Source organism: Nicotiana tabacum, chromosome 18 (genome assembly GCF_000715075.1).
Source record: "Nicotiana tabacum cultivar K326 chromosome 18, ASM71507v2, whole genome shotgun sequence".
NCBI lineage: Eukaryota > Viridiplantae > Streptophyta > Magnoliopsida > Solanales > Solanaceae > Nicotiana > Nicotiana tabacum.
In genome coordinates this window covers 26,282,879-26,297,250 of record NC_134097.1, presented here as the reverse complement: position 1 = coordinate 26,297,250, position 14,372 = coordinate 26,282,879, and the positions used below count along the sequence as shown (strand labels likewise).

Below are 14,372 nucleotides of genomic sequence, written 5' to 3'. Positions count from 1 at the left end.
AAATAGAATGAAAGAGCATTTATATTAATGATATTGGATTGTAATAAGTGAGAATATATGGCAGGTATGCATTATCTGCATGCTTTAGCTATTATTCAGCAATACGAAAATGTACAAACAGTCAATTCTACGCGACAATGTTTTCGGTGCAAAGCAAGGATACTTGTAGTATAGGTAGCTGTCAAATTTGTGAGATGCCAGTGGATGACTCGGTTTGAGTCATACAAACAAATTTGTATATACTCTGACACCAACTTGGTATATAGTAATGAAATGTTTGACTTGGTCCAAAAATTAAAAATCTACATGGAATATGACACTGCAAATTTTTCTAGATATTAAATTGTATAGATAGCTGGAAAATTAGAGAGATTCCAGTGGATCAATTGGTTTGAGTCATATATACTTCTGACACCAACTTGGTGTATAGTAATGGAATGTTTGACTTACCAAAAAACCAAAAAAGAAAATCTACAGGTAATTCGACAACGGAAATTGTATTCAGTTTCTTTTTTTTTTCTTTTGAGAAAGGTAAATTGTATTCAGTTTCTGTTTTATCAACTTATTCAATATTCTTAATGAGATAGTGATTGGCCTTCAAGATCCTGGATGTGCTGCTCTATCACTAAAATCAGCATTTGTGGAATCTCGTGTCTGGAGTGTAGTTTTGTCAGGGTGTTTCAATGTGGCAATTTCTACCAAACCCTATTATGTTACAATTGCGATCAATTCTCTAAATTAAAATTAGAAAATATAATGTTCAACAGTAAAACCGAGTAGGTTACCACTATTAAAAGTTTGGAACACATTCCATAATTATGCCTTTCTCTTATCCTCCGTTTCTTTCTTGGTGAGCAAGTGCCAATATGCGCGACTGCCTGATTGCAGTTGACCTGCTAATCAGTCTATTTTTGACAGTTTTGATTTGTATATGTACTTTTGTTTAACAAGTTAGCCAATGCAATGGCTCAACTGCTTCATTGGCCACAATATCATCTATTTGTAACATTCTTTCTTTCATGTACTTATTTGTGTAAGTTAGCAATATGTTTTTGTTCGAGAAGGTAACATATTTGTGTATATATACCTTCTCAAAAGAACATTTTTTTTTGTGTGTGTGTAGGACTACACAAAGCTGTGCAGTTACCCATATTTACAGAGTGGAGTACAAGAAGAATTCCTAGTCCTTTGTCTTCTCACAAGGATTTTAAGACTTCAAAAATAGACTCAAGATATTCTACTTACTCTTGCTTACACCAAAAATATAAAAGAATGAGACAATTCGTCTTCAGCTTCTGGATAGAACTGCATTTGTCTTCAAAACATCTTTGATTTTTCTCTTTCCAAATTGTCCGCCAAATGCAAGCTGGACAATCCTCCATCTCTCTTTCTGACTGTATAGGCTACCATCTCTATTCCAGCATGCTAGGACTTCAAGAATTCTCCTTGGCCTGGCCCACCTAATTCCCCTCAGGTTGATGAATATGTTCCATAAATGATCTGTCATTTTACATGCAAAAAGAGATGATTGATTGTCTCTGCCTCTTCACCACATAAGTAAGATCTAGATCATAATTGGAATCCCTTATTAGTCGAGGCGCGCACAAGATGGCCCGGACTCCACGGTTATTAAAAAAAATTGGGATCCCCTCTTAATAGGTTATCCTGTGTCAAGACTGCTTCTTTTGCCAAAAGCCATGTGAAACAAGCAACTTTGTTTGCAATATCTTTTGTTGTAATTAACATAATTGTGCAATAGTTTTTATACATGTATGTTGGTGATATCTCCAAGATGAATTTGCTTATTGTTTTAAGTCTGGTAGTAGCTATTTAATTGATGTGCTTTTCATAGAGCCTTGTGTGTGGGACATCACAAATGAGCAATTTGGCAATTGATTATCCATGGTTGACATGGACATCTCATAGAAAAAACATGATTCTTTGTTCTTTTGGTTATGCATAATGCTAATTTATTTGAATAAATGAATTTTCCTTGAAGGACCTTTGTCTAGCTGATCCCAAATCATTTACGGCTCAGTGGACAATGCTTTTACCATCCAGTGATGTCCTACAGCCAAGGTTAAGATTTTTGCTTTTTCATCTGCTCAGTTAGTTGGTATATCCTGTCAAGTAATTCATACAATGATGTTTACTCATGTCTCTGATTTTACTTTCCAACTTTGTTTGGTGTACTGCCCTTGCCTTTTCCCCACTTTTCTGTTGCTATTTGCAGAAGGTATGAGGCAACGCTGATGAGTTGTTTGCTGTTTGATCCATATCTAAAGGTACTTCTATTTTATTATATTTCTTGCTATCATTTATCCTTCTCACCAGCTCCTTCTTTGCCGGGGGGGGGGGGGGTCATCCAAATGGAGTACTGTTTGCAACTAAAGAAGAAGTATAATTATTCTTAAAAAAGGGAAAGAAGATATTTATTTGACAGCAACTGGTTAATTTAGTTTTCTCATAACCTGTCCTGTAAAGCATCACCTGAGTTTTAGCACTGTGTTTCTGCTACTAATATTGGGTACTGGGTCTGCTCTAGGCACGGGTTGCAGCTGCTTCTGCCATCAGGGCTATGCTGGATGCTCCGTCATCTGTTTTTCTTCAAGTTGCGGAATTCAAGGAATCAGCTAAATGCGGGTCATTTATGGCACTCTCCAGCTCTCTTGGGCAGATTTTAATGCAGTTGCACTCAGGTACATCATAAATTTTGCTTGGTTTGAGGTTTTAGCTTGATATGAATTTGCGCTCTTGTCTTATTTTCTTTTAATTGTTTAGGTTATTTTAGCAGACTTCTCTATGTTTCTTTCTATAAACAGATACCTACCGTGTCGTCTTAAATGTTATAGAAATCCCCTTTATTTTTTCAGCAACCAAACATATTTTACAAACAACAACAACTACCCAGTAAAATCCCACATAGTGGGGTCTGGGGAGGGTAATGTGTACGCAGACCTTACCCCTGCCCCGGTAGGACGGAGAGGCTATTTCCGATAAACCCTCGGCTCAGAACGGCGGAAATAAAGAAAAACAAGGAAAACAAGAAAAGAAAAGAGAATTCATTAGTAACTCCAGTAAAAACCATTACAGTAACAGAAGCATAAAAATCAAAAGATGAATGACTTGCAATAACAGTAACCAGAGTCTAAGGAATCTAAGATAAACAACAAGAATAGTGTGGGTTCAACATAAACTGCAAACCATCTAAGATCAACCCTAATCCAACCCCGCCTCACCCCCGATATGCAGTAAGGAAAGCTCCACTACCCCTATCCTACAACTCTAATGCTAGTCCTCCAGGCCTTCCTATCAAGGGCCATGTCCTCGGAAATCTGCAGACGAACCATGTCCTGCCTGATCACCTCTCCCCAATACTTTTTAGGTCTCCCTCTACCTCTTCTCGTGCCCACCACGGCCAACCGCTCACACCTCCTCACCGGAGCATCGATGCTTCTCCTCTGTACGTGCCCGAACCATCTGAGCCTCGCTTCCCGCATCTTGTCATCCACACGGGCGACGCCCACCTTCCTCCGAATATCTTCATTCCTGATCATGTCTAACCTAGTGTGCCCGCACATCCACCTCAACATCCGCATCTCTTCTACTTTCAACCTCTGGATATGGGAGTTCTTAACCGGCCAACACTCTGCCTCATACAACATTGCCGGTCTAACCACAACTCAATAAAACTTACCTTGCACTTTCTTGTCACACAAGACTCCAGATGCAAGCCTCCATTTCATCCAGCTCGCCCCTATGCGGTGAGTGACGTCCTCGTTGATCTTTCCGTTCCCCTGAATCACCGACCCAAGGTACTTGAAGCTATCTCTATTGGGGATGACCTGTGACCCAAGCCTCACGTCCCCGCCTACATCCCTCGACTCAGTGCTAAACTTGCACTCCAGGTACTCTATCTTAGACCTGCTCAATTTGAAACCCTTAGACTCGAGAGTCCGTCTCCAAACCTCCAATCTCTCGTTAACACCTGCCCTCGTCTCGTCAATTAGAACAATGTCATCAGCAAATAGCATACACCATGGCACCTCCCTTGATCGCTCTTATGTAGGCTACCGACACGCCCTTTGCCTTAAGACATCTCCAGAGCACCTCCCTGGGAACCTTGTCATACGCTTTCTCCAAGTCAATAAACACCATATGCAGATCCTTCTTCTTATCCCTGTACTGTTCCACCAACCTCCTAATAAGGTGGATAGCTTCCGTAGTGGAGCGGCCCGACATGAACTCAAACTGATTGTCGGATATAGACGTCGTCTTCCTCACCCTCACCTCCATCACCCTCTCCCAGACTTTCATGGTATGGCTAAGTAACTTGATACCCCTATAATTGTTACAACACTGGATATCACCTTTGTTCTTGTACAACGGTACCACTGTACTCGACCTCCATTCCTCCGACATCCTTTTCGTCCTAAAAATTACATTGAACAACCCAGTCAGCCATTCCAATCCTGCTCTACCCACATACTTCCAAAACTTAGCCGGAATTTCATCTGGCCCGGTCGCTCTACCCCTACTCATCTTACGCAAAGCCCCCACGACCTCGTCGACCCTAATGCGCCTGCAATACCTTAAATCTCGGAGACTCTCCGAATGCCCCAAGTCCCTTAGCACTATATCCCGGTCCCCCTCCTCATTTAGAAGACCATAGAAGTACGTCTGCCATCTCTGCTTAATCTGGGGATCTCCCATCAATACTCTACCATCCTCATCTTTGATGTACCTCACTTGGTCCAGATCCCGGGCCTTCCTCTCCCTCGCTTTAGCCAGCCGAAACACTTCATGTCCCCTCCTTTCTCCCCTAATTCCTCGTATATACGGCTAAACGCTGCATTCTTAGCCTCCGTGACCGCCAACTTCGCCTCCTTCTTAGCCACTTTGTACCTCTCTCTATTCGCTCTTCTCTCCTCCTCGCTTGAGCTCCCTGCCAACTTCGCGTACGCTACCTTCTTCGCCTCCACTTTACCTTGGACTATGTCATTTCACCACCAGTCTCCTTGGTGCCTGCTAGAAAAACCCTTCGATACACCTAGCACCTCTCTCGCCGCCTTCCTCACATAGTTCGCCGTAGTTGACCACATAGTGCTCGCGTCTCCACTACTCCTCCAAGCTCCCATAGCAGATAACCGCCCCTCCAATTCCTGGGCTTTATCCTTGGTTAAAGCTCCCCATCTAATCCTTGGTCGGCCACGAGCATACCTCTTTGAAAATGTTGGTTTATGTTTAGTTAACAATGGCATGCTGAAAATGTTGGTTTATGTTTAGTCAACAATGGCATGCCAATTGGAAGAGTTGGTGGAAAGAGTTGGTGTGGATGCTAGGAGGAAGCTTCCTCCTTTGATGTCACCCATGACATCAAGAGGAGGTAGTTTGATGTCAGCAATGACATCAAGAGGAGGTCTTTACCTCTATAAATAGATGCACTCCTTCACTTGTAGAAATCATCCCAAAATAATACAATACATTGTAGTGAGTAGAGAGTTAAGAGAGAAATTCTCTTAAGTGTAATTGGGAAATCTCCCCTTCCTTTGTTAATATTAAAAGGACAATTGTTCTCTGGTGGACGTAGGATTATTTTGATCCGAACCACGTTAAATCTTGTGTTCTTTCTTTTACGTTTCCGCTAACAATTGGTATCAGAGCGACAGGATCCTTTAACGATCCAAGGAGGAAGAACAAACAAATATGAGTTCCATGAAGTTTGAAATTGATAGATTCAATGGACGCAACAACTTCAATATCTGGAAGATCCAGATGATGGCGTTACTGCGGAGGGAAGGTTCAATCCATGCTATTGACAGAAAGTATCCTACGGATATATCAGCTCCCGACAAGGAGAAGATTGAAGGGGATGCATTGAGTGCAATCCAACTATCCCTTGCACCTAACGTGCTTTGTGAAGTGAGTACGGGTACCGAAGAGACGGCCAAACAGTTGTGGGAAAAGCTAGAAGGGCTATACCAAGACCGATCAGTGACAACAAGAATGTTGTTACAACGGCGTCTTCACACATTTAAGATGGGGCCAGGTACTTCGTTACAAGATCATTTAGATGCGTTTAATAAACTTGTCATGGACTTACAGATTGCAGGAATTAAAAGGGAGGAGGAGACGCTTGCATGTGCTTTGCTATTTTCATTGGCTTCAGGATATCGTGATATTGAGAATTCAATGATGTATAGCAAGGAGCCTATCAAGCTTGAGCAAGTGCGGCAGGCACTTAACTCTAGTGATGTGCGGAGGCACATTGAAGGAGATAGAGATGACCAGGCAAGTGGCCTCTTTGTAAGAGGCCGGACTAGCCAACAGGGAAAGACCAAATCAAAGCACAGATCAAAGTCTCGTGTGAACAAGAAGAATACAGAGTGTTGGGGTTGTGGCAAGAAGGGGCACTTTGAACGAGATTGCCCAATGTCAAAGTCCAAGGAAAAGGCGAGTGCATCTACAGTTGAACAGGTACATAATTTTGATAATGATTATGTACTAACAACATCGTGTAATAATAATAGTAGTTATGAAAACAAATGGGTGTTAGACTCTGCTTGTACTCTGCATATGACGTTCCGAAAAGACTGGTTTAGCAGCTACGAGAAAAGTGGAGGAACCGTAGTAATGGGCAATAATGCAACTTGTGCAATAGTTGGCATTGGCTCAGTTCGGGTTCGCTGCCATGATGGAATCGTGAGGACTATTACACAAGTCCGTTCGCACAGACAATGGCTTGGAGTTTTGCAATGAAGAGTATAATGAATTCTGCAAGGTTTATGGGATCTCAAGACATAGGACTGTCAGGCATACCCCACAGCAGAATGGAGTTGCCGAGAGAATGAACAGAACTCTTCTTGAAAAGGCTCGTTGTATGCTCCTACAAGCCAAAATGTCCAAAGTATTTTGGGCTGAAGCAGTTCACACTGCTGCTCATATTGTCAATCGATCTCCAGCATCGGCAATTGACTTTAAGACTCCGAATGAGGTATGGTCAGGTGAACCCTCTAACTATTCATACTTACGAGTATTTGGGTGTCCAGCTTATTATCACGTTAATGAAGGAAAGCTTGAACCAAGGGCTAAGAAGGCCATATTCGTAGGGTATGTGGATGGAGTAAAAGGGTACAAACTTTGGTGTTTGTCTTTACTCAAATTTATAGTTAGTAGAGATGTCACCTTCGATGAATCCTCTATACTTGATCCCCGTAAAGTTTCCGTGGAGTTTTCAGGAAACAAGAACAACGAGCAGGTGGAGCTTCCGGTGGAGCTTGCCAAGGAAAAGGATCAAGAGACTCAGGTTAAAGATGAGTCAGAAGATGTAGGCGTTGAAGAACTTGCTGTCAATGAACCATACACAATTGCGAAAGGGAGGGAGAAGAGGCAAACACGAGAACCGGAACGCCTTATAAATCAAGCAAACTTGATTGCATATGCGTTCGTAGCTGCACAAGAAGAGATTAAAGATCTGGAGCCCTCCTCGTATATTGAAGCAACTTCTTGCAAGGATGCCGCACAATGGCGGTTAGCCATGACTGAAGAGATGGAGTCTCTTCACAAGAATCAGACATGGGTCTTAGTGAAAAGACAAAAGGGGAAGAGGACAGTTGGATGCAAGTGGGTCTACCGAAAGAAAGAGGGAATTTCTGAAGTGGAAGATGTTAGGTTCAAGGCGAGATTGGTTGCAAAAGGTTTCAGCCAAAAGGAGGGAATTGACTACAATGAGATTTTCTCTCCGGTCGTGAAGCATAGCTCAATTCGCGTGCTACTAGCATTGGTTGCACAATTTGACTTGGAGCTTCAACAGCTTGATGTCAAAACTGCTTTCTTACACGGTGATCTAGAAGAGACAATCTATATGGATCAACCTGAAGGTTTCCTAGCTGAGGGAAAAGAAGATCACGTATGCCAACTAAAGAAGTCTTTGTATGGTTTGAAGCAATCCCTTAGACAGTGGTACAAGAGGTTTGATGCATTCATGACTACACATGAATTCTCAAGGAGTGCATTTGATAGTTGTGTGTATCACAAGAAGATGTCTGGTAACTCAATGATTTATTTACTGTTGTATGTTGATGATATGCTTATTGCTGCTAACAACATTACAGAGATAAATGCTTTGAAGAAACTATTGAGTAAGGAATTTGACATGAAGGATTTAGGAGCTGCAAAGAAAATCCTTGGTATGGAGATTTCAAGAGAAGACGATGTTGTACATCTTTCTCAGAAGAGGTATATTGAAAGGGTTCTCGAGAGATTCAATATGCAAACGTGCAAGCCTGTAAGTACACCATTAGCTCCTCATTTTAAACTTTCAGAGTCACAAATGCCTCAGTCCGAGGATGAGGTGGAGCATATGTCAAAGATTCCTTATGCCAGTGCAGTTGGTAGTATTATGTATGCTATGGTATGCACACGTCCAGATATTGCTCAATCTGTAAGTGTGGTAAGTAGATACATGTCCAACCCAGGAAAGAGGCATTGGGAAGCTGTCAAGTGGATATTGAGATATTTCAAAGGAGCTTCTGGTGTTGGTCTTACCTTTCGAAAAAGTGGTACAGGTATTTCAATTCTCGGTTATGTGGATTCTGACTATGCAGGAGATCTTGACAGAAGAAGGTCCACAACTGGATACATCTTTACCCTCGTTGGCAGTGCCGTCAGTTGGAAGTCGACTTTGCAGTCGATTGTCGCTTTGTCTACGACAGAAGCAGAATACATGGCAGCAGCGGAGGCGGTAAAGGAAGCTATCTGGTTGAAAAGTTTAGTAGCGGAATTGAGTTTGGTTCAGCTGGAATCAACTCTTAGATGTGATAGTCAGAGTGCTATTCATCTAATGAAAAATCAGAGATTTCATGAGCGCACTAAACACATTGATGTCAGATTTCATTTTATTCGAGATGTTATTGATGAGGGAACTATCAAGGTCGTGAAGGTTATCACAGATGATAATGCTGCAGACATGTTGACCAAGATAGTCCCGCTCGCTAAGTTTGCACACTGCAAGGACTTGGCGGGGGTGTGCATCAACTGATGCAACTCCGAAGAGAACAGTTGCTAGGTGGAGGTGGTATGTTCAACAATGGTTTGATTCTTCTTGTTTCTTACAACGGGGTTGCCCAGTAAGCTTAGAAGTTTTGGCCAGAGTTGTTCACACGCTCGAAACGCAAACCAAGGTGGAGATTGAAAATGTTGGTTTATGTTTAGTTAACAATGGCATGCTGAAAATGTTGGTTTATGTTTAGTCAACAATGGCATGCCAATTGGAAGAGTTGGTGGAAAGAGTTGGTGTGGATGCTAGGAGGAAGCTTCCTCCTTTGATGTCACCCATGACATCAAGAGGAGGTAGTTTGATGTCAGCAATGACATCAAGAGGAGGTCTTTACCTCTATAAATAGATGCACTCCTTCACTTGTAGAAATCATCCCAAAATAATACAATACATTGTAGTGAGTAGAGAGTTAAGAGAGAAATTCTCTTAAGTGTAATTGGGAAATCTCCCCTTCCTTTGTTAATATTAAAAGGACAATTGTTCTCTGGTGGACGTAGGATTATTTTGATCCGAACCACGTTAAATCTTGTGTTCTTTCTTTTACGTTTCCGCTAACACTCTTCTTCCTCTTCATCATAATGCCGATGTCCATCACTAAGAGCCTATGCTGAGTCGCGAGGGTCTCTCCCGGGATAACCTTGCAATCCTTGCTCAACCCTCTATCACACCTTCTGAGGAGAAGGTAATCGATCTGAGTCTTCGCCGCCGAACTTCGGAAAGTAACCAGATGCTCCTCCCTCTTCGGAAAAGTTGAGTTCGCAATCACCAGCTCGAAAGCCTTAGCGAAGTCTAACAGCGAAGTACCTCCTCCGTTCCTATCCCCAAAGCCAAAGCCACCATACACCTCGCCATAACTACCAGCAGCCGCCCCAATATGGCCATTAAAATCCCCTCCAATAAATAACCTTTCAGTAGGAGGAAATCCTATGCACAATCTCATCCAGGCCCTCCCAAAAGCGCCTCTTAACCTCCTCATCCAAGCCCGCTTGCGGCGCGTAAGCGCTAACTACATTGAGGGTGCACTCACCAATGACCAACTTAATAAACATTAGCCTATCATTCACTCGCCTAACCTCAACCACAGACTCTCTAAGATCCCTATCCACCAAGATACCCACTCCATTCTTACCCCTCACGACTCCAGAGTACCATAACTTATACCCGTCCGCATTCCTCGCCTTCGACCCTGCCCACCTAGTCTCCTGGACACAAGCTATATTAACCTTTCTCTTCTGGAGAATCTTTGCCAACTCAATAGACTTACCCGTCAGCGTGCCTATGTTCCACGACCCGATCCTCAATCTACAGCCTCCCTCTTTCCCCTTACCCTCCTTTCCTCGTCCCAACCCCTGACCCCCTCCCCACCCCCCTTCTCACCCCCGGCACCCCTCGAGGACATGACCTTACTCTACCATCCCACACCACGGCCACTATACCTACGACAGACTTCGGAAGGCACTAACCCGGGCCCAAACCAGAAAATAGCCGGTTGCAACTACAAGCATACTAAAAATACGCTTAAAATGGTGCTAACTAGATAGCCACAAATTATCTAACACAGAGAAAGAGACAAGAAAACGGGAGGTACCAACTCCCGATGGAAAGAACCTGGAAATATGACTTGATGCACCCAGAGATGCTCCGCTCTACTCGCCCGTATGCCTCGTGCTTGCCTGGGCAGCTGCAGCAATTCCCGCAAATATAACCTGGGTGCTTTGGAACCCGACGTCCAGCCCTTTGTGGCTATCAAATGGCCTGCTCCGCTATGCTTGTCCGTGCACCTCCCTCCCGTCACCAAACAGCCACCAAAAGTGCTACCTGCAACACACACAGCAAACCTCGAGGCCAAGAAAAGGGGGAGGACTGTCACCGGAACGGTCGCCGGAAAACAGTGCCTGCCCGAGAACTAGAGGTACGCCGAGGCAAGGTTTGAAGAAAGGGGAAACACAGGGAGGGTGGTGTGGCTGGCCGGAAAAGCAGAAGATAGCTTGCGCCGGTGGGTCGCCGGTCGCCGGCCTAGCTGCTGCTAGGGTTAAAACAAAGGGAAAGGAAGAGAGAGACCCAGGAGAGAGAAAGGAGAGAGAAAGGAGAGGAGAGAGAAAAAGAGGGTCGAACTTACCTGGTTCACCTGGACGAATCGCCGGCGCTGAGATTTGCCGATGGAAATTTGCCGGTGGAAATGACAGTGTTACCGTTAGAGAGACAGGCGTGCGTTATTTAAGTTTACATATTTTACATGAATTGAAAAGCTTGCCTTTTGGATTCTAATAACAGTTATTTAAGTAATCAAAAACATGTGGAGGAAATTGTTCTAAAAGATATACAAAGAAATAAGAGAACCCAATATCTCAATTGGCTGCCGTTATTCAACCCAAAAATACACACACACATATACATATATGTACACACACACGTATACGTATATATGTGTATGTGTACATGTATATATAGACATTATGTACACACACGTCTATATATACATGTACACACACACATATATACGTATACTTGTGTGTGTACATATTCGTATATGTGTGTGTGCGCATCCTAAAAAATCCTTGAAGATTACGATACAATTTTTTTTGATAACGGTCATGTCGGGCCGGCTTGCGCGCATTCAGCTACTCCATCCAGGACCTACTACCTCTTACAAGGACATGTACCGGATTATCGGATAGCTCTGTCCACCAAAGCTTAGGGAGATAAGAAGAAATCAACTTAGTGTTTTGTCTCTGTCGGGATTTGAACCCTGGTCAAGGTTTGCACCTACTTAATTGACCACTAGGCTATTGGTTACTATATAATACACATATTTTTTCCTGAAAACATGCATTGAAGCTCAACAAATCTTTTTGTCCTCTAAATTTCGCAAAATATTGTTACCAAAGAGGAAGCGGTATGTTTATATAAGAAAAATGAGTTTTTGTTTGATGAAGTTATGTGAGAAAAATGAGTTCAGCTACATGAAGTCAAAATAAGGGAGTTTTATAATTGTTGAAGATATATTCAACAAAAATAAAAGTGTGTATCTTCTCCAATAGCTTTGGATTTTAGATGAGATATTCACACACTTCAAAATGGTATCTAAGCCTCAGTTCAAGTTTCACCAACACCCTTCATTAAGAAATTTTTTCATTTACTTGACCCATCAAAAGAATTAGACTACACACTAGGGGGCTTGTTGAAGATATGATTAACTAAATAAAAGTGAATCCTCTCTAACCGTTTAGCTTTTAAATGAGGCGGTCACCACACTTCAAGAAGAGCATTGAAACCAGGGGTGGCAGTGGTGGTGATGCTTTATCCTTTCAGGGTGGGCTAAAAGTTAAACTAAGTGGATTATCATCCAAATTTCATGTTACTAAGGAGATCTCATGGGAGGTCTCTATTTTTGTCTCTATTTTTCAAGATGCCTTCTTGACATGCTTTTTTTAATTGAATTTAACTGATTTTTTTTTTCAATGTCTGATGATAGGGACTTTATACTTAATCAAAAGTGAAACGCACAGTGGATTGCTAGCGTCCTTGTTCAAAATTTTGATGCTTCTGTTATCATCCACACCGTAAGAGTCTGTTCTAATGTAAATACGGCCTTTAATTTTCTTCTATCTTGGCATTCAGTTATATTAGCTCTTATCTTCACTACTCCTTTCTGGAAGATATTAATACTGGTAGAAACAGAACCACTATGTCCACATGACTTGATAGAGTTTGGTGAACATGTGTATTAAAAAGATGAAAGCACAAAAGTTCATATTTCCAGTGCCAAGTTGATTTGAGAGGCAGGGGTTCAATTTCTAGTGCTTTGATTTAGCTAAATGTTTCTCTAGTACTTTTATTTTGAGCAATAAGAACTGTAAAGATATAGGAAAAGGAATATTTATGAGACAAATCAACCAGTAGACATCATCCATGAACTAACTCAGGCATTGAACAATAAACTAATTACTGGGACTCTCACGCATTGGCGACAACGTTTATACGAGGAAAAAAGACAAACAAACCACATCAATGCACATCAAATTATTATATCACTTTAGCAAACATAAGGAGCCTTGACTTTGTTTTAGGTAGGGTTTGATTGTGCTCCACCTATTTTTTTAGCGCAAAAAAGGCTAGCTCAATATTTGCAAAAAGGAATTTCCAGGTTGAGGTTCGAGTTCCAACCTCAAGAAGCCAAATGATGCGCTTAACCGGTGGATCAGGAAGCTTTGTTTGGTCAAGTGGTATCATTTTCATTTATCTCTACAATTTCAAATAATATGTATGTGTGTGTGTGTAATGCACACATGTACTGCACGCACGCACAATGCACTGCACGCGCGCACATGCACGGCATGCGCTGCACGCTTGCATTTAGAATATTTATGTAAATACAAAATAGTAGTAAATAACCCTAATCCCATATGTATTAGAAGTAGGACATGTTATGTATATATATAGGGCTCATTGTATCATGTTTAACATATGAGAATAATATCAATAATATTTTCTCCCGTGCTTTCTCACATGGTATCAGAGCAATTGTGAGAGAGATACATCCGGGAACTAAAATACAGAGCAGAAGTCGCCGTGCCTCAATTTTTCGGTGACTTTTTCAAAGCTGTTTAAGTTATCTCTCTCCCCATCAGTGTTGTGCAAAATCCAACACTACCACAAGATCCGTCATCGTCCGACGACCAAACCCCAGTGAACATCTCCGGCAGAAACCTCCCCACGCGCGCTCATTCTGTTTTCGTTTGATTCCGACCACTTTGAGTTTTCCGGCGACTACACTGATTTTTTCCGGCAGCTACAGTAATTTTCCGGCAAAAACAATGTTTCCTTCATCTGTTTCAGTGAGTTTTCAGTTGATTCTTTCTGTTATTTGGTGATAATTTTATAGGCCTCACTTCAATCCAACGATGTCTTTGGGAGTCAATGCCTTTGGGTCTAAAAATCCGGGTTCTAGCAGTTCCGGTGTTATGATTACCTCAGAACCTTTAATGGGAAGTTCAAACTACTTAGCTTGGGCTTTGTCTGTCGAGTTGTGGTATAAAGGTCAAGGTGTTCAAGATTATCTAATCACGAAGTCTAGTGAAGGAGATGAAAAGGCCAAAGCACTTTGGGAGAAGATCGATGCTCAATTATGCAGTATTCTGTGGCGATCTGTTGATTCCAAGTTGATGCCCTTGTTTCGTCCATTCCAGACATGTTATTTGGTTTGGGAAAAGGCTCGCACTTTATACACTAATGACATATCTCGTTTCTATGATGTGATATCGCGGATGACAAATTTAAAGAAACATGAATTAGATATGTCTACTTACTTGGG

General features: G+C 42.1%; 1 protein-coding gene across 10 annotated transcripts in view; it reads left to right on the top strand.

Annotated features, from left to right (window-relative positions):
- LOC107822815 (uncharacterized) overlaps positions 1-14,372 on the top strand; it is a 55,669-nt gene that overhangs the window by 14,590 nt on the left and 26,707 nt on the right. For all 10 annotated transcript variants that reach the window (XR_012701952.1, XM_075236691.1, XM_075236697.1 and 7 more), the window contains 4 exons: positions 2,000-2,079; positions 2,234-2,285; positions 2,546-2,699; positions 12,534-12,621. Coding sequence is in view for 9 of the 10 variants with exons in the window: in XM_075236691.1 (XP_075092792.1) it covers positions 2,000-2,079; positions 2,234-2,285; positions 2,546-2,699; positions 12,534-12,621 (374 nt within the window). In the remaining variant the exon portion in view is untranslated. The remainder of the gene's footprint in view (positions 1-1,999; positions 2,080-2,233; positions 2,286-2,545; positions 2,700-12,533; positions 12,622-14,372) is intronic.